Below are 26,126 nucleotides of genomic sequence, written 5' to 3'. Positions count from 1 at the left end.
AACCTACTTATTATTTCAAGTCATCCCTGGAACCACTCCAAGCCCCTCAGCCATTTCTCCAGGTTAAACAGCACAGGGTCTCAAGTCTCCAGGCCTTCAAATCTCTATTCAGAAGCTATGTTTTTTCCTCCAAGTTATATACACTACTCTAATTTCGCCAATAGTATAATTTGCTTTTAAACTGTACATTATACACTAACACCTCCCTTCCTGTTTCATTTTTCGCATCACCAAAACACTGAGAATAAACTAAAACCATGTTGCCATTTGATTATTTTCTTCATGTGCATTTTATAATGATCAGACTTTGAAATTAAAACAAGCTTTAGCCATACTCGGTAGAAAAAAGGGGAAATATTTCTTGTCTTTTTAAAAGGGGAAATTTGGTTTGGTCTTATATTTGGCTGCTTTGTTTTGGGGAAGACATAATCTGGAATCCAAAAAGCCAGTCTAATGAGTTTCTGTTTTGTTTCTGGAACGTGAGTCCTCTCCATCTACCTGCTTCCTATGCGGCAGTATTCAAAAGCAAGCTGGTATTACTGTAATACGAAAGTTTATACTTAACAGAAGAAGCCAAGTGTGTTTGGGGTTGCCAGGGTAACACTGAAACCTAACTTTCAAAACAGCAACAAAATGTTACTTTTTCTTCTCTCGCCACTTAGAGGCTGGAGGCTTGCTCAGTTTCTATCAAGCCCTGTGCCCATCTGGGCTTCAACAAGTGTCTCACCTCAAACTCCAGCTTCTAGTTCTGCTTCAAGAACATGCTCATTTCTAGAACAAAGCAGGAGACATTCCATCCTAATATGAAAAACTTTAGTTATAACACTAATTGATTAAAGTACAGAAAACCTTAGTAAAAGGGGCCGCAAGTAAAGCCACCAACATTAGGTAGAAAAGTACTAAAAAGAGACACTTTGTACTATACTTAGAGCTAAGAAGTTATAAAGAATCACCTGCTTATGTTCTATGGAAAGTTTTAATGACATTAGAATGAATTCATGTGGAGAAGTACACAAAACACAAAACTATCCATAGAGACAGCCATGCAGATCAACTAAAGAAAAACTTTGCCTACATTCCTCAAAACACAATGATTGTTATGATTATACAGGAAAAAGCGATAAGAAAATGTGCCTGACCTCTGCAAGGCCATGGCTGACTGCGGCCCAAGCTCAGTCTTCCTTTTGCCCTCCTTCAAGTTCACTGACATCACTCTCAGTATGTTTCCCCATAACTTCTGGGTGGTAAGGTTTATATTAGTTTCCCAAAATATTTTGTAAAACTTGCTATTTTGAAGTCACTTTTCCTACCTTAGTTAAAATTTGTTAATTACGAAAGGATAGGCATTTCATTCACTTCTAATCCTGACACAACCTCATAGAAAACAATTGAATACAACCACCAAACTTAAGTCACTTTTTTGGTTTTGAGGCTAAACGTATGTAAACAATGGTTTACAATGGTACCATAATTGGCAGCAAATTAAGTCCTGCTTATTCTACGGAGGCATCATTAACTAACAGTTTTTGGTCTGAATTCACTCTCTTCATGTGTGTAAAGGGTAAGAGATCACAGGGGCAAGAGCACATGGGACCTCACGCATCACATTCCTGCACATGGCGGGGGCGGGGGGCGAAGGGGGTTAGAGCTGAAGGTGCCAGGATGGGCAATTTTAGTTTATGAACCGAGGTTTAGGCTTAATAACGCAAATCTCCTCTGCTTCACGTGTCTGTTCAGCACACAAGTTAAAAACACAGAGGGCCTTAGATTTTGCTTTCAATCCTCTTTCATACATAAGGACTTGAGGGAAGAAAAATCCTCTGAAGCTTCCACTGGTACAGGTGGTAAACCAGTTTATAATCAAAGTTAAACCAATAGCGGACGTAACCCTCACAAACACTGTCCCGGAATGTCCGTGGAAAAGCCAGTGGGTCTCCTAAAGGGGTTTTCATTATGTTCCCAGGGACCATGTTCCTAAAGAGAAAAATCAGTCCATAGCTTTAGCATTTTCATCAAAAGAAAAAAGACATCAATTTCTCCTTCAGAGGTGAATGGACTCTTGCCTATAAAACCGTTTTGTTCTGTAAGTCAAAAACAAGCTTATACTTTTGACGATACACTTTTGGGGAGGTTACCTTTAAAGATTTTTAAGCTTGAAAAAATTATTTACACAGAAAATTATAGTCTGGCATGATTATTCTATGGGTAACTGGAGCTACCTGAAAAATATTTACTTTCTCATAAAATAAGATTTTTACTAGTAATTACATGAATAGGAAATTAAGACTCAGAATTCGCACTGAAATCCTGAGCTGCAGCTTCCCCACACCCTCTGCACACTGGTTACTGTCTTTCCTTTGAATTCCAGCCGTCCTAGTACATGTGAAGTGTGTCACATGGTGGTTTTGAGTTTCATTTCTAGTCACATCTTTGCCCATCTTTCAGTCAGGCTGTGTTGTCGTCATTTCATTGAGCTGTAAGAGTTCAACACATATTCAGCATATTAACCCCTGATCAGATACGATTTGCAAATACTTTCTTCTATTTTGGGGGTCATCTTTTTTATTTTCTTGATAGTATTGTTTGCAGCACAGATATTGTTCATCTTGATGTTGTCCAACTGGTCTATTTTTTTCTCTTGCCATATGTACTTTTGGAGTCTATCCAAGAAACCACTGCCCAACCCATGGTCATGAAGATTTACTCCTATGTTTTCTTCTGAGTTTTATAGTTTTAGCTCTTATGTTTAAGTTTATGATCCATTTTGAGTTAACTTTTGTTCACAGTAGGAGTTAAGAGGTACAAATTCATTTTTTTGCATGTGGATGTCCAGTTGTCTCAGCACCACTTGTTGAAAAGACTTAACCTTTGCCCTTGAAATGCCTTTGTACCATTGTCAAAAATCAATAAACCATAAACAACACTATTTATTTCTGGGCTCTTAATTCTATTCCATTGACCAATACGTCTATCCACACTGTCACACTGTCATAATTACTGTATCTCTGTAATCACTGTGTAATCAGGAAGTATAACTCCTCCAACTTTATTCTTCTATATTGTTTTGAATATTCTGAACCCCTTGCATTTTCATATGAATTTTCAAGATTGGCTTGACAATTCCTGAGGGGGAAAGGCAGTTGGGATGTTGTCTAGACACCGTGTTGAATCTGTGGAACAATTTGGTGGTGTCTTCCATCTATAAATACAGTGTGTCATCCTGTTTATCTGGATACACCTTAACTTTCTTCAGGGTCTTCTAGTTTTCAGTGTATAACTCTTAGACTTCTTTTGTTAAATTTATACCCAAGTATTTTATTTTTTTGATGCTATTATAAAGGAAATTGTCTTCCTAATTACATTTTTCACAGTGTTAATTGCTAGTCTCTAGAAATAGAATTGATTTTTGTACACTGACTCTATATCTTGTTCAACCTCATTGAATTCTTTTATTATTTCTAATAGTCTTTTAGTGGATTCCTTAGGTTTTTTATATACAAGATCATGTCACCTACAAAGAGAGATATCCCAATCTAGATGCCATTTACATATTTCCTTTTCTTGCCCAACTGCCCTGATGAGAACTTCTAGCACATTGTTAAACAGAATTGGTGAGAATGTATATCCTTGTCCCCTTCCAGATCTCAGGGAAAACATTCAGTCTTCCATGTGAGCTGTGGGTTTTTCACAGACGCTCTCTATCAGGTTGAGGAAGTTCCCTTCTATGCCCAGCTTCCTTCATGTTTCGATGATGAAAGGCTGTAGGATTTTGTCAAATGCTCTTTCTGCATCTATTGAGATGTTCACAGGGCTTTGATCCTTTGTTTTGTGTATTACAGTAATTGATTTTCATAGATGAAACCTTGCATTCCTAGCATAAATCCCATTGGCCATGGTGTATAATCCTTTATACGTTTTGCTGGATTCAGTTTGGTAGCATTTGGCAAGAATTTCTGTCTATATTTGTATAGGATATTGGCCTGTACCCTTTTTTTTCTTATGATGAGTTTGCCTGGTTTTGATAGCAAAGTGGTCTCACAGAATGAGATGGGATGTGTTCCCTCCTATTTCAGTTTTTGAGATTGTGAATGACCAGTGGTAATTCCTCTTTGAATGTCTGATATAATTCACCAGTGAAGACATATGGGACTGGGTTTTTCTTTGTGGGTAGTTTTCTCTTACTGATTAAGTCTCTACTTTCTATTCAGATTTTCTATTTCTTCCTGAGTCAGTTTTTCTAAGAATTTGTCCATTTCATCTAAGTTAACTAATGTGTTGTCATATGATTGTTCATAGTACACCATTATCCTTTTTTATTTGTATAAGGTCAGTAGTGGTGTCTTTTCTTTTATTCCTGATTTTAGTAATTTGAATCTTCCTATTTTTCATGGTCTAGCTAAAGGTTTGTCAATTTTGTTATCTTCTCAGAGATTCAACTTTCAGTTACATTTACTTTCTCTATTATTTTTCTATTATTTATTTCATTTATTTCCACTCTAGTGTTTATTCTTTCCTTGTTTCTACTTGCTTAGGGCTTACTTTGCTCTTCTTTTTTAGTTTTTTAAGGTGGAAGGTAAGATTGATTTCAGATATTTTTTTCTTTTTTAATAAGATATTTACCACTATAAATTTCTCTGAGCACTGATCTACTTCCACAGTACTAAATATATTTAATATATTGTTATATATAAAATATGTATATATTTATATACAATATAAAATTTAATTTATTGTGATTTCACCTATATTCATTTCAAAGTATTTTCTAATTTTTCTTGTGATTTCTTTTTTGAATCATTTGTTATTCAAGGGTTTAATATTTACAGATCTGAAAATTCCCCAAATTTTTTACTGATTTCTAATTTAATTCCCTTGTGATCAGAAACCACACTTTGTTTTTCAATAGTTTTATATTTATTAAGGCTTTGATCTCCTCAAATTTATTAAGGCTTGTTTTTTTGTGTGTCCTAACATATGGTCCATCCTGGAGAACGTTCTACAAATGCTTGAGCAGTATGTGTGTTCTGCTGATTCTGCAGATGCTGAGTGGAATGTTCTATGTCTCTTAGATCTAGTTTGTTTATACTGTTGTCCAAGTCTTCTATTTCCTTGTTTATCTTCTGCTTAACTTTCTATCCATTATTGAAAGTGGCCTATTGTACATAGCCCACTTACATACATACATAGTATTAATTTCTCCCTTAAATTCTGTTAGTTTTTACTTCATGTATTTTGGGGCACTGTTGTTAGATGCCTACATGTTTAGAAATCTTCCTGGTAGATTGACACTTTCATTATTATGGAATGTCCCACTTTACCTCTGCTAACATTTCTTTTAAGTCTATGTTGTGTGATATCAGTATAGCAACTCCAGCTCTTTTATGGTTGTTTAAAGTTGTTCTTTTTACTTCCAACCTATTTGTATCTTTGAATCTGAAGTATGTCTCTTATAATACAATATATGCTTAGATTTCTTTTTATCCAATCTGATAATGTCTGCCTTTTGAGTGGATTATTTAATACATTCACAGTTAAAGTTATTATCCATATGGTTGAATTTACATCCACTATTTTTCATTTTGTTTTCTGTATATCTCATGTCTTTTTTGTTCCTCTGTTCTTCCTTTATTGCCTTCTTTTGTAATGGATGGATACATGGATTAAGTGGATATTTAATTCCTTTAGTGATTTCATTTTATACAGTATTTGAGTCTTCTTAGTGGTTGCTCTAAGTCTTACAATATTTATCTTAATTTACCAGAATCTACTTCATATTTATACTGACTTGATTCCAGAAACATAGAAACTTCACTCCTCCATACATCCATTCACTCACCACCTGTTTATGTTATTACTGTTACACATACTGTCTGTGATTTTTATATGGTACAAACTGTTATCAATTTATGTAAGTATATGTCTTTCAAAGAAGTTGAGATAGGGAAGGAGAGAGATATATTCATACAGCTTGTTATATTCACCTTATTTACCCTTTATTGTTCTTTTCACTGTTTTCTGTAGATTCGCACGCCACATGGTGTCACTTCCTGACTGTAACACAACTTTTGTTTCTACTAGTTTCCTTTGTTCTCAAATATATTTCATTTCTGGGTGTCACAGGCTCAACAACATACAAACTGTTTTATGCAGTTATTTTTAAGTCAGTCAGAAGAATCAAGGAGAAGAAATACACAAAATACACAGTATTTTGTGTAGATGAAAATTATGTTTACCAGCAGTGGGGTGTGTGTGTGTGCGCGTGCACACGTGTCTGATGTAATTTACCTTCAGACTGAAGAACACCCTTTTAGTATTAGAAGGCAGGTCTGGTAGCAAGAAATCCTCGCAGTTTTTGAGAATGGCTTTATTTCACCTTCATTTATAAACCTTGTTTTGCTAGATGTAAGATCTTGGTTGGTCGCTTTCATTTCAGCATTTGAATATGTCATCCCACTGCCTTCTGGTCTCCGCTAGTTCTGGTAAGTCTGCTGCTAACATTGCTGCAGTTTCCTTGTATGTGATGAGTTGTTTCTCTCTCACTGCTTTCAAGACTTTTTCCTTTACCTTTGGCCTTCCACATTTTGACTAAGATATAACTAAGATCTCTTTGTATTTGTCTACTTGAAGTTCACGAAACTTAGATGTGTATATTAGTGTTTTCATCAAATTTGGGAACTTTTCACCCATTACAACTTCTAATAATTTTCTGCACCTTTTTCTCTCTCCTCTCCTTCTGATACTCACATTTCATGTACTTGGTCACTTAATGGTATCCCACATTTTTCTGAGGTTTCAACTTCCTTTTTTTCTGTTTTTCAGACTACATAGTCTCTATTGATTTATCTTCAAGTTTGCTGATAAGTTTTTTTCCGCCACCCATCACAAACCAATTGTTCAACCACTTAGTGCTTTTCTTGTTTCATTTTGGTTATTGTACTTTTCAGCTCTAGATTTTTTAAATAATTTATTTTTACTGATATTCTCAATTTGATGAGACATTATCATCATACCTTCCTTTATTTCTTAGAAACTGTTTTCTTCAGTTCTTTGGAGACATTTAGAATGGTGCTTTGAAGTCTATTTCTGTTAAGTACAACACATGGGCCCTTTTGAACAAAGTTTTTGTTGCCTGTTCATTTGCTTCCCTGTATATGGGTCACGTTTTTTTGCTTCCTTGTATGTCTCATCTATTGTTGTTGAAAACTGGACATTTCAGATAACATAACAGCAGCTCTGGGTACGGACTTTCCCTTCTAGGCCCCAGAGCTTATTGTGTTTGTGTTTGCTTGTTCATTTGCTCAGTGACATGGTCAAACCCGCTCAGGGAAGTCTGTTCCTGCTGCAGTGTGCTACCTGACCTTCCTGCACACACGCTTCCCCACGTTTTTATCTAAAGTGAAAGCTAAAGAGTGTGCTTCTGCTCCTTTAACCACTTAAAGCTTTACCCTTAACCACTCTGTGGGTGAGATAACAGGGCACGCCTTAGAGCAGGGATCCCTAAACCCCCTTACCGGTCTGTGGCCCACCAGGAAATGGGCCACACAGCAGGAGGTGAGCGGTGGGAGAGCAAGCGAGGCTTCATCTGTATTCACAGCCACTCCCCATCGCTTGCATTACCACCTGAGCTCTGCCTCCTGTCAGATCAGCGGTGGCATTAGATTTTCACAGGAGTGCGAACCCTACTGTGAACTGTGCATGCAAGGCATCTAGGTTGTGTGCTCCTTATGAGAATCTAATGCCTGATGGATGATCTGAGGTGGAGCTGAGGCGGTGATGCTAGCACTGGGGAGCGGCTGCAAATACAGATTATCATTAGCAGAGAGGTTTGACTGCACAGAGACCATAATAAATCAATTGCTTGCAGATTCATATCAAAACCCTATCAGTGAGTAGCAAGTAACAATTAAGCTGCATCTGGTGGCAGGCTTCATAGTGGCAAGTGAGTTGATGTACTTCAATTGTACAGCTGCATCTGGTGGAAGGCGTGAAGTCAGAATCCGACACTTATTTTAGTCCGCGTGTGTCCCGCCCATTATTTTATTTACCACTTCCGGCCGTGCCTCTTTCCTGCACTGCGCACTTGCTCAGTCATAGTTTTCGTAAGCCCACAAGCTAACTCTAGCCTAAATGAGTAAAAAATAAACATCACTGGAGAGCTTCTTTGAAAAGGGGGAAAGACCCAATGATGAGACAACAGAAGACTCTAAGACTGCCAATGAAAAGAAAGTTGCATTTAAAAGAAAATATCAAGAGTCATACTTAAATTATGGGTTCATTGCAACAGGTGATTCACATTCTCCAAGCCCGCTTTGTATAATATGTGGTGACTGGCTATCCAACGAAGCCATGAAACCTTCAAAATGGCTTCGCCACATGGAGACCAAGCACACTGCATTAAAAGACAAGGCTTCGGATTTTTTCAAAAGAAAAAAAAACGTGAACACAAAGAACAGAAGCGATTATTGAAGGCCAGCACTTCATCAAATGTATCTGCGCTGACAGCATCATTCTTAGTGGCTAACCACATTGCTAAAGCTAAGAAGCCCTTTACTACTGGAGAAGAGTTGATCCTGCCTGCTGCTAAGGACATTTGCATGAACTTTTAGGAGAGGCTTCAGCTCAAATTGTGGCACATGTTCCTCTTTCGGCTAGCACCATAAGTAGATGAATTGATGAATCAGCAGAGGATATTAAGGCACAATTGTTAGAGAGGATTAGTGAGTCTCCATGGTACGCCATCCAGGTTGAAGAGTCTACAGATGTTGACAACAAGGCAACAATGTTTGTTTTTGTGCAACATGCTTTTCAGGTGGATGGGCCTGAGGATATATTATATGTGCACTTTTGTTGCCAACCAACACCAGAGCTGCAGAACTATTCCCAGTCTTTGAATGATTACATATCAGGGAAACTGAATTGGTCATTTTGTGTCGGTATATGCATGGATGGAGCAGCTGCCATGACTGGACGGCTTTCTGGTTTCACTACTCTGGTCAAAGAGGTTGCTTCTGAATGTGAGTCTATGCACTGTCTCATCCATAGAGAAATGCTGGTTAGCTGAAAAATGTCACCTGTTAACAATGTTTTGCAGGATGTGATTAAAATTATCAACCACGTTAAAGTACATGCCCTTAACTCACGTCTGTTCATGCAGCTCCGTGAGGAGATGGACGCAGAGCACACGTCTTCTCTTATACACAGAAGTGAGATGGCTTTCCAAAGGTAGATCACTGAACAGAATTTTTGAGTTACGAGAGCTGCTCCAGAGATTTCTTACAGAAAAACAGTCACCACTGGCAGCACAGTTCAGTGACACAGAATGGGTGGCAAAACTTGCTTACTTGTGTGACATATTCAACCTGCTCAACGAACCCAATCTGTCACTTCAGGGGAGAAAGACAACTGTATTCAAGTCGGCAGATAAAGTGGCTGCATTCAAAGCCAAACTGGAATTATGGGGGTGACGAGTGAACACTGGGATTTTTGACATGTTTCAAACATTAGCAGAGATTTTGAAAGAGACTGAGCCAGGGCCTTCTTTCTCCCGGCTGGTGCATGATCACCTATCTCAGCTTTCAAAAGAGTTTGAGCATCACTTCCCAACCACAAAGACACCCGAACTGGGAAGGAATGGATCCATGACCCATTTGTGAATAAGCCAGGTGAAATCGACTTTGTCTGTGCTAGAAGAGGATCAACTGCTCGAGATCGCAAATGACGGTGCCCTCAAAAGTATGTTTGAGTCAACTTCAAATCTCCATACGTTCCGGATTAAAGTCAAGGTGGAATACCCTGAGATTGCCACAAAAGCACTGAAAAGCCTGCTTCCGTTTCCAACATTCTATCTTTGTGAAGCATGGTTTTCTGCAGTGACAGCAACCAAAACGAGTTTATGAAGTACAGTGGACATAAGGAACACACCTTGGGTATCACTGTCTCCCATCCCTCTCAGATGGGACCATCTAGTTGCAGGAGAACAAGCTCAGGGCTCCCACTGATTCTGCACGATGGTGAGTTGTATAATTATTCTATTATATATTACAATGTAATAATAATAGAAATAAAGTGCACAATAAATGTAATGTTCTTGAGTCATCCCCAAACCATACCCCCACCCCGGTTCGTGGAAAAACTGTCTTCCACGAAACTGGTCCATGGTGCCAAAAAGGTTGGGGCCTGCTGCCTTAGAGGGTATTTACAGAATTTTTTCCCCACATTGAGCCAGGAACTAATAACTTGGGTCTTTTCTAATTGCTCCTGAAAAGTTGCAGTCTTGGGCATGCACACAGCCTTCAGGTTGCCAGACATGACGGACTTTATTTTTAAGCCTGGATTAGGAGTTGTCCCCAGGTCAATATTTGCACAAAGGTGTGTTTAAGACACTTGTGCAATGAAGATTCCACTCAGTTCTGATGAGTCTGATGAGGTTTAGGGACACTGTCCCGGTGCCCGTGCCCTGTCCTGATGGCTCCTGAGTGGGGGCAACGTGCACGGCCTTCCTGACATCCAGGGCTGACTGTGATCCATGGACGGCCCTTCTCGGCTATTTCCCTAGTTCTCCGTGGTTGCCTGGAACAGAGCTTCTGGAACAGGGGACTGAGGAGAGTAGAGATGCCAGTTTCCTACCCTCCCAAGGAAGGGCCACAGCCACAGACAGAGCCTGTCCAGGCTGCACACACCAGACGCTAGAATGGAGCATCTCAGGGCTCAGACACTGTGGGTCTCGCTGTCCTAACCGAGTTTCAGGAGGTCTTCTTGAGTGGGTGTTTCTCCATTTCCTCTGTGCCCTGAGGACAATTTCCAGAGACTTTAAATGAGTATTTTTGTTATAATTCTCACCAGTTAAATTGTTGTTTTGCTGGGAAGAGGACCTGTCAAGCTGCTCATCTGTCAGTCTAGAAGGCCCATCTCCAAAGAAATTTTTAACGTGATATTCAGATGGAGTTTCAAGTTTAGTAATTTTAAAAATTCACTTATTAACAAAACCAAAAAATAAGCAGAAATGTTAGAAATCTTCCATTATGAACATCGTTTTGAAAAAGAAACATACATTTACTTGTATTTTGGTTTAAATAAAAAAGGTTTGGGACTTCCCTGGTGGCTCAGTGGTTAAGAATCTGCCTGCCAATGCAGGGAACAGGGTTCGAGCCCTGGTCTGGGAAGATCCCACATGCCGTAGAACAACTAAGCCCGTGCGCCACAACTACTGAGCCTGCGCGCAGCAACTACTGACCCCACGTGCCACAACTACTGAAGCCCATGTGCCTAGAGCCCGTGCTGTGCAACAAGAGAAGCCACCACAGCGAGAAGCCCGCATAACGCAACTAAGAGTAGCCCCCCGCTCACCGCAACTAGAGAAGGCCTGCACGCAGCAATGAAGACCCAACACAGCCATAAATAAATAAATAAAGCGTTTAAATAAAAAAAAAACAGATATAAATAAGAACATTAATTTTTCTTCTAAGTCTTAAATTTGTGCCCCCAAATAACTGGGAACATTTTTCAGCTTAGGTCACAGGAGGTACAGTGGGAACAACCAGTCTACTGTCAGCAGCATCACCTCCCACGGGCAAAGGCGGGAGCTATCATAATGGTAACTGTGTAAGTCAAACGAGAAATAAAATTCTCCTTTGCTCTCGGATAGTCCAGAATCCTGCCGCTGTCCATGGTATAGAAACGTACATTCCACCATGTAGCACCAAGACATCAAAATTAACTTCAGGTCTAATTTACCTAAATTCAATTCTCACTCTTATGTCTAATGAGAAAAACCTAAAGACTTTTGCTGAAAGATGAGAAGGACACACATTCAGTGAAGGGAAATATCCGTCAACAGCCCATGTCCGCATCCCTGAAACCATCAGACAGGAGCTCCCCGTACACAGAAGCCTGCTGCTCTACCGGCTGATTTTCTAGGGTTTTAAACAAGATGCAGGGAAATCTCTGCTTGCGGTGCTACTTTCAAAATCCATCCCTTATTCCTCTGTACGTGTCTGAATGAAATACATTCTTCAAGGCCCACTTCAACCCTCATCTCCTCCAACAGCCTCACCCTAAGTCCAGCTAACTCGCTCCATTTCAGTCCCGACTATGAGCAGCACCCAACGTGACCGGAGTGGTTAGTGCTGGCTCTCCCTGGCATGGCTGCTGCTTTTCTTTGCTGCACTCCCGGCTGAAATGGAGAAACCCTGTTCCCGTCAGATCAAGAAAGGGATGCAACAGTGAACGTAATTTGTGCCCCCCTTCCCTCCAGTTTTCTGGGTTCTCCACACTAGCAATACTGGGAAAACACTCTCCCTTCATCTGACCAAAAATCTTTCCTCACTTTTGCAAGGATGAGTTTTAGTTTCCATAGATAATCATAAAAGGTAATGAATCTCAAGTATATTTTCCAAGCAACCCTTTTTTCAATGTCTATGGATCATAATAAATAAAACACCCCAGCCATTAAAAATTAATACCCTTTTCTAATATACCTAGTCCAACAAAATCTTAATATCATCATAGTATGCAAATATGAAGTCCAAAAGAATTAAACTTCAGCATCATGATTAAATTTTTGCAATTCCAAAGTACAATTAATCAGATATAATTTTCCCAATACATCCAGCAAGGTCGAGGATCATTAGTCTAATTATATTTCCTTTTCATTATGTCATTAGGCTTTTTGATTATTTGTTTTGTAGCCATTTACTTAAAAGTATAAAAATAATATTTTGACCAAAAGAAAATTTTTTAAAAAGAAGTTATTATTGTTACATTCTTTGAATTGACTGGGTATGCTCTACAAATAATTAGAGAAAAAGCATCTCTACAGAAAGTAATGAATCATTCAACATCTAAAACAAACCTAGGATCCACAAAACGTATGTTCTTCTAACTATAGCCTTGTATATTGATGTGGTTTTCTACATAAATACACTTTTAAGGCTTGCAATAGAAATGTATTCTATTATTGATAAAAACAAACATCCTGTTAAAAATTACAAAGTACCAAATATTTATGATGTATTCCCCCAAACAGATCTAAATTGTCTTATTATAAGATATTTGGTATTTCAGACATTATTTTAGGTCTACGAGACAAATAGAACCATCCAATCAAAACACACCCTTGCCAGCTACGACAGGAAAACTTAACACCAGTACAGACAACTAGACTTATACCTCTCAGATGATCATTCAGGCCATCAGCCTGTAAACACTGAAATATCAACTGATTATGATAAAACATATTTTTTAATCTAAAGATAAATATTTGCACTTAGTACAAGTCAAGCAGAGATTCACAGGTAAAATACATACCCTTGTTTTATTTTCTGACCAACCAATCTTACGATAGTACTTAAGGTACAGCTCACACGTTTTCCCAGCGCCCCAACATAGTAGGAAAAATCATTTTAATGGCAATTACTATTTCGCGTAAGAATACTTGGAGGCGTTACATTACACACTCCCACACAGGAACATTTAAGTAATGAATGCTTCTTTTCCCATTGTTATTATGAAGTTTTACAAAATACAAAAAAGGCTTTTTAGAAGTTAGGTCAGAAAGCACAGTGGCAAGATCGAACAAAATGCCAAATGTCTTTTATTAACTCCCCTAATAATAAGTAGCAGATTTAACTATCTATTTTTCTAATCATATTTCCAGAAGCTGAAGCCAAACAAATATTTAACTATCATGAATTCTTTTTCTCCCCCATTCTTTGGGCAGAGCATTTTAATCTGATAAATAGAACAGAAGAAACCCAGGAAGAAATTCATTTGTTGCATTAAATGGTTATATAAAGGGCAATTATGTATTTAAAAAGCAAAACAGATTCTTTGCAGCTTCCCTGGTGGCACAGTGGTTGAGAGTCCGCCTGCCGATGCAGGGGATACGGGTTCGTGCCCCGGTCCGGGAGGATCCCACGTGCCGCGGAGCGGCTGGGCCCGTGAGCCATGGCCGCTGAGCCTGCGCGTCCGGAGCCTGTGCTCCGCAACGGGAGAAGCCACAGCGGTGAGAGGCCCGCGTACCAGAAAACAAACAAACAAAAAAACAGATTCTTTTCATTCACTCTTGTTAAGTTCTGTGTGCAAATTTATATTGTGGGAAGCATGTTCCTTTACACACCTTTTAAGGATTATTAGACACTTTTGACTTAAGGCATATTTTACAGAGACGTCCCTTTTGGTGGAATCAAAACTATCTCCACTCAACATTTGGTGGGTTTAACCACAGTGGCTGTACCTCCACCTACTATTTATTTGCCACACAAGCAAAAGGCCCTCATGTTTACTGCTTACAAAAGCTTATGTGTCTAAGGCTCACATCACTCTGATAAATTTTATTTAATTGGGCAAATGTCATATTTGGTGGTATCATAGTTTATGTACTTATCAAAGTCTGTTAGAATACAGAAAAGGCTTTAAAAGTATCTCCACACACAATTTTATAAACGTAACTAGTCATTTAAATATGGAACACATATGAAAATCAGTACAAATTCAGATTCTTTTCAAAAAGGATCTATTCTAGTCTTCTTATAAATCCCATCCCACACTTGCCCTCATCTATAATATTTCACATCCACACCTATGGCTAATGATGAGGAACACAGGCTCTGCAGCCGGACGGCTGGGTCTGCACCCGAGCTCTGCCCCTCACTGCGCTGGGAGCGTGAGATCGTGCCTGCATCTCAGCTTTGTGTGCTGTGCACCAGGGATACGGGGTCTCCCTCACAGGATTAGGGGGTGGGATGAGCCAGCCTGGGGCTGCGCAGACAAGGACCACGCACCTGCAGGCTCCGCGGCGGCCGGGGCTGCTGCCATGATCCCCGCTGGTACTAGTACTACTGCTGAAGCTGCTGCTGCTACTGCTGTTTCCCAAAGTATCTCTGCTCGGACCTCATCTGACACTGGATTAACTAGAAACCTCTTTGTCAGGGAATTCCTACTGTCAAGATCACTCCAGTGTAAATTCTCCCACTTCCCTGCTCATAAGCTTGGGTTAATTTAATCTTTCCTTGGACATGAAGATCCTGAGGTGACTTAGGGTCACTCTCAACATTAACAGGCACTGAACTCGCCTGTGAGACGCAGGACATGGGTCACCATGCACTTGCTCTGGGACGTTCCTTAAAAATTGGCAAGTGCATGTGTGTGTGTCATGTTTCAAACAGGGACCTCATCTTCCTCTTGATTCCGTGGGTGACAGGGTTGTTGTTTCACCAAGTGAGCAGCTCGATATTTAATTCTGACCTATAAGCATCACGCTCATTTGCTAAAGGAGAAGTACATGAAATCATAGTCTGATAAAACTATACCTTCTCAGCGAATCTCCTTATGCTTTCATAACCTCACAATGAAGACCGGTGTGCTAAGATGTAGGCACACAACTTAAATACAGGTTCCGTGAAAAAATAAGGAAAGCTCTGTGTTGGGTTCCCTGGAGGACAAAGGGCTGAGAGACACCAGACATGCCTCACTGCAGCCACTCCAGAGTCCAGAGAGCAGCCCCTTCTCTTTATGCCACAGAGCAAGCTGTCCAGGTGTGGGACCTCTGTGGTCACACAGAAGACATATCTCCCGAGAGAGCTACTAAAGGCCAGTGCATCCAGCCACAGACTTACTTTCAAGAAGAGGACAGATCACAGAAATACTATCTAGCTCTTTTAAAGTATTTGGAGAAACCAGAGCTCTTGGCCTCCACCGTGTGTGAGAAGAGTGGCTAGAAAAACCTCCATAAACACAGGTTATAGCATCAATGGCAACCAGTCTCACTCGAAATCAGGGTCCACCTATACAAGGGCAACCACAGGTCAGTGGTTTGGACTGTGCAGGTCCGCTGACACACAGAGTCTTTTCAGTAGTAAATATTGCAGCACTACATGAGCTGAGGGTGGTTTTGTCCATGGATGTGGAACCTTGGATATGGTGGGACCCCGAATACGAAAGGCTGATTATAATTTGTAGAGATCTTGGATTGCACAAAAGTTGGTGCCCCAAGTCCGTGTTGCTCAGGGCTCAGTGTGCTTGCAGGCATATGGAAAATACGTTTTCCTTAAACGAAATTTTACATGTCTCAAGTAGTTGGAATGGGTAAGTTTTTCTTCCAAATACAACAGAGTTAAATAAAACTGGCTTTCTTCAGCCATCTAACACTTTGTAGCAGATTTTTCTCTTACCAACATGCTGGAAAAGTTACTTTGTCTCTCCCAAAACAAACCTGAATAGCAGAACTGAGTACAAGACCCTGGCCAAGGATATGCTGACAAGCTCATCAGGAGTCAGGATGGAGACTGGTCCACAAACCCTCTTTAAGCTGCAGGTCAATAGCTGTGTCACCACCAACGGGTGCAAATGACAGCACTGGCAAAGGCTCATACCCACAGTTTACTGATGGGCTCACGACAGGGTGAGGCCACTGTGCAGACATGACACTGCACATGATGGTCGTGTGGAAGGGGGCCATCTCATGCCAGCTACCTGAATCTGAAGTCTTCATGATTTGTACAGAAATCTTATTTCAGTAGGCTTAAAAACTGAATACTACGTCAAAAAAATCATGAAATCGTATACTTGCAGGTAACATGCGGCAGCTTCCTCATCTCTGTTCATTTAACAGAAAAAAAGTGGTGACAGGAGATATGGAGGGCGTGCTTGGCATTCTGGAGAATTTCATCCCTAGACTAGTGACGTCCGCATCACCCCTGCCCTTCATCACGTGACAACCCCGCTGCCTAGCTCTACCCGGCCTCTGCGCTCCCTGCCCGTATTCCCCAACCAGACAGCTTTCCCATCTCTGATACGGTCCATGGGAAGAGGTGTGATGACTCAGCCTACATGTACTATATGCAAACATGCCATTTAGAACATTTACCAGAAAAACGTGGTTTTTCATTTACCTTTATTCCATTGACAAAGCCACCTTGGCGATATTGCTTATTTTGAGATGAGTTATTTTCTGGCTTTTAATCACTACTGGGTATAGCCACTGATATGTATAAAGCCCTCCTCCTCTAGCCAGCTGCCTTATTTGTTAAACAAATATTTATTCAGTGCCTTTTCTGATCTAAAGTCTCCAGCAACCAGCTGTGTCATCATAAGTGGTTCTGAAAAATGCAACTGCATCACATTTGGGTTTGCATCATCGTCAGATTAATAGAGATGCCTGTGGTGAGGCTGCCCCCATCTCAGCTAGAGGTTCCATTCAAACACACCCCTCCTGGCTGGATTCCGCAGCACCCATCTGGGGGCAGCTGTCTGCTTCGAAATAAATATGGATGGAAATATCTCTGGGTCAGACTTCTAGCTACAACTTCCAGGTCAGTAACAAAAGTTCACAGAATCACATCACCCCTTAGTTGCCACTCGCCTGGGGAAGCTGTGCCAGCTTCAGGCCTCATTTCTCTCTATTTGTTTCACCCAAAAAGACGGAGCTGCCCACCATCCCCCACTTCAGGGTGAAGGATGGGCACCAACAGCATTACCTTCCTTCTGGGTTCATTATTCTAAGACTTTACTACACTTTCCTGAATGGCTGCCTTGAGAAATTTACAAAATCATTTCACAATCAAGGTCACTGGCTGGATCAGTGGAAAAACATTGCATGAAAATGTTTTCCTCCAAATGCACTTTTCCTTATCTTTGGGACTCAGGTGTCACAGGATAGATCAAAAGTGCTGACACAGAATGGAGATGTTGGAACTGGATACAAGAGTCTCTTCCCTGTGTCAAGTGCAAGGTGACTGTTTAGCTGGGTTCTGCAGGGCATCCACTCAGGTATTACAATAGCAACAAAATACCAAACACATGACTGGTTACTAAGGACTGGATTTCTTGCTTGCTTTCATTTGCTCACTCTTACCTTTCTTTCCATCCATACTAGCACTAATATGGATTTCAATCAAGTGACAGTTTGTTTCTAGACAACTAATTCTGGAAACAAACAATTGGTGAAATTTTGGAAATATGTATCATGAAGCTACAAATAAAGTAGTCAGAGCATGATCACTTGGTGGAGATGATTATTTGTTGTTCTATCTGGGAAAGTCTTACTTAACTTCATGTTCTAAAATGCTAACCTCTGCTACCTGCTTACAGACTGTGGAGGGTACACAGCCCAGAAAACAATGTGAATGTTTTTCTCTAATGAAAGTTCACACTTATGCCCAAAACACTGTCCAACTTCAGAAAACACATGAGTACTCACTTGTTTAGCCTTGGTCTTTGTGATGGTGTCAGAAATCGGTTTCTTCCTTTCCTTTACAGTAGTTTTAGAAAATAATTCCTCAAATTCATGACAATCTATGGATGGCTCTTCAATTTTTTCCCAAATAAGTGAAGCACTGGAGTCTCTAAAGTTAAGCAAAAGACCCATGAGAGAGCCATCAAACCAAACTGCAGGACATTACAGTGAGCAGGGACAGATGGGGACAGAGAGGACAGAGGCATCAGAGGAGCAGGGATAGGACGGCAGGCAGCAGAGGACGGAGGGAGATCGGGGGGAAGATGCTCTTTTCTGTACAATCACCATTTGCTTAATCAACGTGATGAGAAACAGCATCAATACAGAATGAGACATTTGCCTGGAAAGAATCATTTCCAGGAATTCTCAGTCATCAAGTCGCCATATAAAAACATAAAAGGAGAGCCCCTCTCTGTACAGCTCTCAAGGCAGGAAATGTCTGATATCTCACAAACCCAACCTGACCCATCAGCTTGGGTTATTTGTGGGTTGAAAATAAATCACTTCAGGCCCACAGAGGCACTTTCGTCTCCCCACCGCTGCCCATCACTGCATGTCACCTGTGACTGTGGAGTCATGTAGTGCCACCTAAAAAGGGGAGATCCATTCAAAAAAAGCAAGACGAAAAGAACTTCATATACTGCATATGGATAAAATGAGTTTGGGGCACATTTGGAAATGATGTCTCGGCACATAGAAGTGACCCAGCAAATTACTCAGAGAATGAGCTGCAAAGTCAGAAGTAGTCAAAATAGATAGGTTCCTCTCCCACTATGATTCAGTGAAGAGAAAATTAATATAAGAAATGAAAATGAACCTGTTAAATACCCTATTCTAAATCTGTGCCACATCACATACACACACACACACACACACACACACACACAAATTCAAAGAGTCACGAGAACTTGGGACAAGGAAATCCAGTGAAATTTAAAGGGCATTTTTTTCTCCCACTGGCGCATTCCACAGCCATGTCCCAGTACCGTCCCAGGGGTCGGGGAACCAGGTTATGGACCATCCATGGATAAGTAATACACCAGCAGCGTACCTGCTAGGAGGCATTCTTTTACAAATATCATATATTTTATAAAACTCATATGTTTGTGATTTTATGACCTCACAGTGTTGCACATCATCTACAGAAGTGCCATGAAATGCTCAGAACTAAGTCATTTCACACATGGGGTGTGGATGTGTGTATCTTTGTGTAGCACATTGCTGAATAGTGAAACAAGACCATGCCTTCAAAAGGATGAAGAAAACATCCTCAAGAGTCAGTCTGTCTATGGATTTGATTTACTTTTATGAGCTATTTATCAGAGTGAGGTTCTGCAATGAGGAAAGAGCATGTATGCTAAGAAAAATATATCCCTCTATCTATAAAAGTCAATCAAAAACTATATAGACAGAAATGTGTATATTGATTCATGTCATTTGTTTTATTCCTTTGATACTTCTGGAAAAAAGTCTAAAATTGCTTCACTAAATATTGATGTAATCGTCTACAGACAAGTTTTACTTTTATTTATTTTATTTTTACTCATTTTTCTCCAGAGTTTTAAAGGAAAATACTTCCCTCGTATTGACAATATTATGCAAAGATGAGCCCCTGTTCATGTTACCTTTTACTGTGCAGTTGAATTCTCGTCCAATACAGAGGCTTCATCGGCCGACAAGGTTCTATTGGCTGCTTCCTGCTGCCTTTGTCCTGGTTCAACCCGAACCCAAACAAGCCAGCTGGCAACGGTGGAGGAAGAAATCCACACGCCTGCAATGTTGGTGAAGTGCTACTCCCAGCTTGTGGTGGGAGAGCAAGGCCGGATCCAGGAAGCAGAGGGGGTGGGGGGGGTGGGGGGACACCTGTTCCAGGAGGGAGAGGAGGGGGTGGGGCTAGAGGAGGTGGAACCCTCACACCTGGCAAAGGAGGAGGGGGGGCAGGAGGAATTCCTTCACTGGGAAGAGGGGGCACGGGAGGAATTCCCACACTGGGAAGAGGGGGGGCGGGAGGAATTCCCACACCGGGAAGAGGGGGGGCGGGAGGAATTCCCACACCGGGAAGAGGGGGGGCGGGAGGAATTCCCACACCGGGAAGAGGGGGGGCGGGAGGAATTCCCACACCGGGAGGAGGGGGGGCGGGAGGAATTCCCACACCGGGAAGAGGGGGGGCGGGAGGAATTCCCACACCGGGAAGAGGGGGGGCGGGAGGAATTCCCACACCGGGAAGAGGGGGGGCGGGAGGAATTCCCACACCGGGAGGAGGGGGGGCGGGAGGAATTCCCACACCGGGAAGAGGGGGGGCGGGAGGAATTCCCACACCGGGAAGAGGGGGGGCGGGAGGAATTCCCACACCGGGAAGAGGGGGGGCGGGAGGAATTCCCACACCGGGAAGAGGGGGGGCGGGAGGAATTCCCACACCGGGAGGAGGGGGGGCGGGAGGAATTCCCACACCGGGAGGAGGGGGGGCGGGAGGAATTCCCACACCGGGAAGAGGGGGGGCGGGAGGAATTCCCACACCGGGAAGAGGGGGGGCGGGAGGAATTCCCACACCGGGAGGAGGGGGGGCGGGAGGAATTCCCACACCGGGAAGAGGGGGGGCGGGAGGAATTCCCACACCGGGAAGAGGGGGGGCGGGAGGAATTCCCACACCGGGAGGAGGGGGGGCGGGAGGAATTCCCTCACCGGGAAGAGGGGGGGCGGGAGGAATTCCCACACTGGGAAGAGGGGGGGCAGGAGGAATTCCCACTGTGGGAAGAGTGGGGGCGGGCGGAATTCCTACTGTGGGAAGAGGGGGGACGGAAGGAATTCCCTCACCAGGCAAAGGTAGGGGAGGGGGTGGCAGCATCTCTGGACCAGGCGGAGGAGGAGGTGAGGGGCACGGTGGGCTGGGAAGTGCAGGCTCAGGCACGACATGGGGTGGGGTCCGTGGAGGAGCCACGGTGCCCAGACCAGGCATCTGGTGGGAGAACTTGGGAGACAGAGGCAGTGCAGTAGGGATGTCATGGCTGTTTTCAGAGGAGGGAAAAGCAGAGTGCTCGTGGCTGGTTTCAAACTCCGTGTGAAAATAAGGATGGGAAGGCTGTGAGCTCGCCTGTCCTTGACTGTCAGACCAGGGCGGTGACGTGGGTGGTGGAGCCTGGAGGGATGGATGTGCATCGAGCTGAACTGATATTCGCCTTGGAGACACAACCAAAGAAATCTCTGCGCAGAACTTGTTCTGAGGTCCGGGAGGTGAGGACAGCCCGGCTGAGTCTCCACTCGTGGCCTCAGGCAGGGCACCCATGAGAGGATGTGTCAGTGTCCCACCCTCCTCTGTCGGGGACGTCTGGATGGACTTTGCCTGTAAAATCCTTTCATGCCCTACTTCCTTTTCTCCCAAACTGAGAGCTCGCAGACACGTGTCTCCAGAGGTGGCCGCCTCCAGGTCTGCAGCCGGGTACTGCTTCTCTAGCTCAGCTATTTTGGTCCTCAGATCCTCAATGGTCTGCTCCAGCTGCTGAATGACAGTGGCCTGACCCTCAGATTTCATGTCACAAACTTCCTGAGGGGCAACAGAGACATCACAGTTAAATATAAAATAAGGAATACTCAAAATACCAAAAACTGGTCTTACAAAATTAAGCAAAATGTATTTGTTTGTTATAATACTTCTAAACGCTCCCTCCATGGAAAGACACTATTACTACTTCCACTGGTCCCTGCTTTTCCATCCTCGGATTTCAAATTAGTTTACACACATGACCATGAAGTCCGAAGGCCCCTGTCTAATCTTCGAATGAAATCATGGAAGACCGGCAGACTGCTGAGAAGAGGGAAGAAGAGACTGAGTGACAGACCCACATAATGTCACCATAGGCTACTCTCTTCCTGCCCAGTAACATCTGCTACTAGGACGTTCCCTAAAGACATTTTAAATCCTGAGTTTTACAGTTAATCACAACCTTTAAAAGGTAATCTCTAAGAGGTGGAGAAGTGTCCCAGAGAGAGCTACAATATGTGAGCAGGGATTGCGAGCTTGGGAGCCTGAACCAAGATGGCGGAGAAGAAGGACATGCTTTCATTCCCTCTTGTGAGAACACCAGAATCACAACTAGCTGCTGGAAAATCATTGACAGGAAGACACTGGAACTCACCAAAAAAAGATACCCCACATGCAAAGACAAAGGAGAAGCCGCAATGAGATCGTAGGAGGGTTGCAATCACAATAAAATCAAATCCCATAACTACTGGGTGGGTGACTCACAGACTGGAGAACACTTATACCACAGAAGTCCACCCACTGGAATGAAGGTTCTAAGCCCCACGTCAGGCTTCCCAACCTGGGGGTCCGGCAACGGGAGGAGGAATTCCTAGAGAATCAGACTTTGAAGGCTTGTGGGATTTGATTGCAGGACTTTGACAGGACTGGGGGAAACAGAGACTCCACTCTTGGAGGGCACACACAAAGTATTGTGTGCTTCAGAACCCAGGGGAAGGAGCAGTGACCCCATAGAAGACTGAACCAGACCTACCTGTGGGTGTTGGATGATCTCCTGTGGAGACGGGTGGTGGCTGTGGCTTAACGTGGGGATGGGGACACTGGCAGCAGAAGTTCTGGGAAGTACTCCTTGGCATGAGCCCTCCCAGAGTCTGCCATTAGCCCCAAGAAAGAGCCCAGGTAGGTTCCAATGTTGGGTTGCCTCAGGCCAAACAACCAACAGGGAGGGAACCCAGACCCACCCATCAGCATACAAGTGGATTAAAGTTTTACTGAGCCCTGCCCACCACAGCAACACCCATCTCAACCCACCACCAGTCCCTCCCATCAGGAAACCTGCACAAGCCTCTTAGAGAGCCTCATCCACCAGAGGGCAGACAGCAGAAGCAAGAAGAACTACAATCCTGCAGCCTGTGGAACAAAAACTACATTCACAGAAAGGTAGACAAGATGAAAAGGCAGAGGGCTATGTACCAGATGAAGGAACAAGATAAAACCCCAGAAAAACAACTAAATGAAGTGCAGATAGGAAACCTTCCAGAAAAAGAATTCAGAATAATGATAGTGAAGATGCTCCAGGATGTAGGAAAAAGAATGGAGGCAAAGATCGAGAAGATGCAATAAATGTTTAACAAAGACCTAGAAGAATTAAAGAACAAACAAACAGAAGAACAATACATTAACTGAAAGGAAAACTACACTAGAAGGAATCAATAGCAGAATAACTGAGGTAGAAGAACAGATAAGTGACCTGGAAGACAGAATGGTGGAATTCACTGCTGTGGAACAGAATAAAGAAAAAGAATGAGAAGAAATGAAGACAGCCTAACAGAACTCTGGGACAACATTAAACACAAAAACATTCCCATTATAGGGGTCCCAGAAGGAGAAAAGAGAGAGAAAGGACCCGAGAAAATACTTGAAGAGATTACAGTTGTAAACTTCCCTAACATGGGTAAGGAAATAGTCACCCAAGTCCAGGAGGTGAAGCAATTCCCATGCAGTGTAAACCCAAGGAGAAACATGCCGAGACACATAGTGATCAAATTGGCAAAAATTAAAGACAAAGAAAAATTATTGGGCTTCCCTGGTGGCACAGTGGTTAAGAATCCGCCTGCCAATGCAAGGGACACGGGTTCGAGCCCTGGTCCGAGAAGATCCCACATGCCACGGAGCAACTAAGCCCGTGCGCTACAACTACTGAGCTTGCGCTCTAGAGCCCACGAGCCACAACTACTGAGCCCACATGCCTAGAGCCTGTGCTCTGCAACAAAAGAAGCCAGCGCAATGGGAAGCCCGCGCACCACAACGGAGAGTAGCCCCAGCTCACTGCAACTAGAGGAAGCCCACGTGCAGCAATGAAGACCCAACACAGCCAAAAATAAATGAATTTTAAAAAAAATTATTGAAAGCAGCAAGGGAAAAACAAAAAATAATATACAAGGGAACTCCCATAAGGTTAACAGCTGATTTCTCAGCAGAAACTCTACAAACCAGATAGGAGTGGTATGATATACTTAAAGTGATGAAAGGGAAGAACCTACAACCAAGATTACGCTACCCGGCAAGGATCTCATTCAGATTCAATGGAGAAATCAAAAGCTTTACAGCCAAGCAAAAGCTAAGAGAATTCAGCACCACCAAACCAGCTCTACAGCAAATGCTAAAGAAACTTCTCTAAATGGGAAACACAAGAGAAGAAAAGGGCCTACAAAAACAAACCCAAAACATTTAAGGAAATGGTCATACAAACATACATATCGATAATTACCTTAAATGTGAATGGATTAAAAGCTCCAACCAAAAGACACAGGCTTGCGGAATGGATACAAAAAAAAGACCCATATATATGCTGTCTACAAGAGACCCACTTCAGACCTAGGGACACTTACAGCCTGAAAGTGAGGGGATGGAAAAAGATATTCCATGCAAATGGAAATCAAAAGAAAGCTGGAGTAGCAATACTCATATCAGATAAAATAGACTTTAAAATAAAGAATGTTGGGGGCTTCTGTGGTGATGCAGTGGTTGAGAGTCTACCTGCCGATGCAGGGGATACAGGTTCATGCCCTGGTCTGGGCGGATCCCACATGCCACAGTGTGGCTGGGTCCATGAGCCATGCCCTCTGAACCTGCACATCCGGAGCCTGTGCTCTGCAATGGGAGAGGCCACCACTGTGAGAGGCCCATGTACCACAAAAAAAAAAAAAAAAGTTACAAGAGAAAAGGAAGGACACTACATAATGATCAAAGGTATCAATCCAAGAAGGAGATATAAGAATTATAAATATACAGGCACCCAACATAGGAGCACCTCAATACATAAGGCAAATGCTAACAGCTGTAAAAGAGGAAATCGACAGTAAAACAATAATACTGGGGGACATTAACACCTCACTTACAACAATAGACAGATCATCCAAAATGAAAGTAAATAAGGAAAGAGAAGCTTTAAATGACACAATAGACCAGATAGATTTATTTGATATTCATAGGACATTCCATCAAAAAACAGCCCATTACACTTTCTTCTCAAGTGCTCATGGGACATTCTACAGGATAGATCACATCTTGGGTCACAAATCAAGCCTCAGTAAATTTAAGGAAAGTGAAATCATATCAAGCATCTTCTCTGACCACAACACTATGAGATTAGAAATGAATTTCAGGGGAAAAAAACATAAAAAACACAAACACATGGAAGCTAAACAATACATTACTAAATAACCAAGAGATCACTGAAGAAAACAAAGAGGAAGTCAAAAGATACCTAGAGACAAACGACAATGAAAACATGGTGACCCAAAATCCATGGGATGCAGCAAAAGCAGTTCTAAGAAGGAAGTTTATAGCTATACAAGCCTACCTCAAGAAACAAGAAAAATCTAAAACAAATAATTTAACCTTACACCTAAAGGAACTAGAGAAAGAAGAACAAACAAAACCCAAAGTTAGCAGAACGAAAGAAATCATAAAGATCAGAGCAGAAATAAATGAAATAAGAACAAAGGAAACAATAGCAAAGATCAATAAAACTAAAAGTTGGTTCTTTGAGAAGATAAAGAAAGTTGATAAACCTTTAACCAAACTCATCAAGAAAAAGAGGGAGAGGACTCAAATCAATAAAATTAGAATGAAAAAGGGGAACTTACAACAGACAACACAGAAATACAAAGCATCCTAAGAGACTACTACAAGCAATCCTATGCCAATAAAATGAACAACCTGGAAGAAATGGACAAATTCTGAGACAGGTATAACCTTCCAAGACTGAACCAGGAAGAAATAAAAAATATGAACAGACCAATCACACGTAATGAAATTGAAACTCCGATTAAAAATCTTCCAAAAAAACAGAAGTCCAGGACCACATGGCTTCAAGGGTGAATTCTATCAAACATTTACAGAAGAGCTAAC

The 26,126-nt window shown here is 42.1% G+C and overlaps 1 protein-coding gene across 1 annotated transcript in view; it reads right to left on the bottom strand.

Annotated features, from left to right (window-relative positions):
* LOC132439500 (formin-2-like) overlaps positions 1-26,126 on the bottom strand; it is a 313,506-nt gene that overhangs the window by 167,054 nt on the left and 120,326 nt on the right. The window contains exons 5-6 of the mRNA XM_060033791.1: positions 19,858-21,773; positions 18,197-18,341 (exon numbers count right to left, since the gene is read on the bottom strand). Coding sequence (XP_059889774.1) covers positions 18,197-18,341; positions 19,858-21,773 — 2,061 coding nt within the window. The remainder of the gene's footprint in view (positions 1-18,196; positions 18,342-19,857; positions 21,774-26,126) is intronic.

The sequence above is a fragment of the Delphinus delphis genome, chromosome 16 (genome assembly GCF_949987515.2).
Source record: "Delphinus delphis chromosome 16, mDelDel1.2, whole genome shotgun sequence".
Taxonomy (NCBI): Eukaryota; Metazoa; Chordata; class Mammalia; order Artiodactyla; family Delphinidae; genus Delphinus; species Delphinus delphis.
The sequence above is the reverse complement of the archived record's forward strand: the minus strand, read 5'-3'. Positions and strand labels throughout refer to the sequence as shown.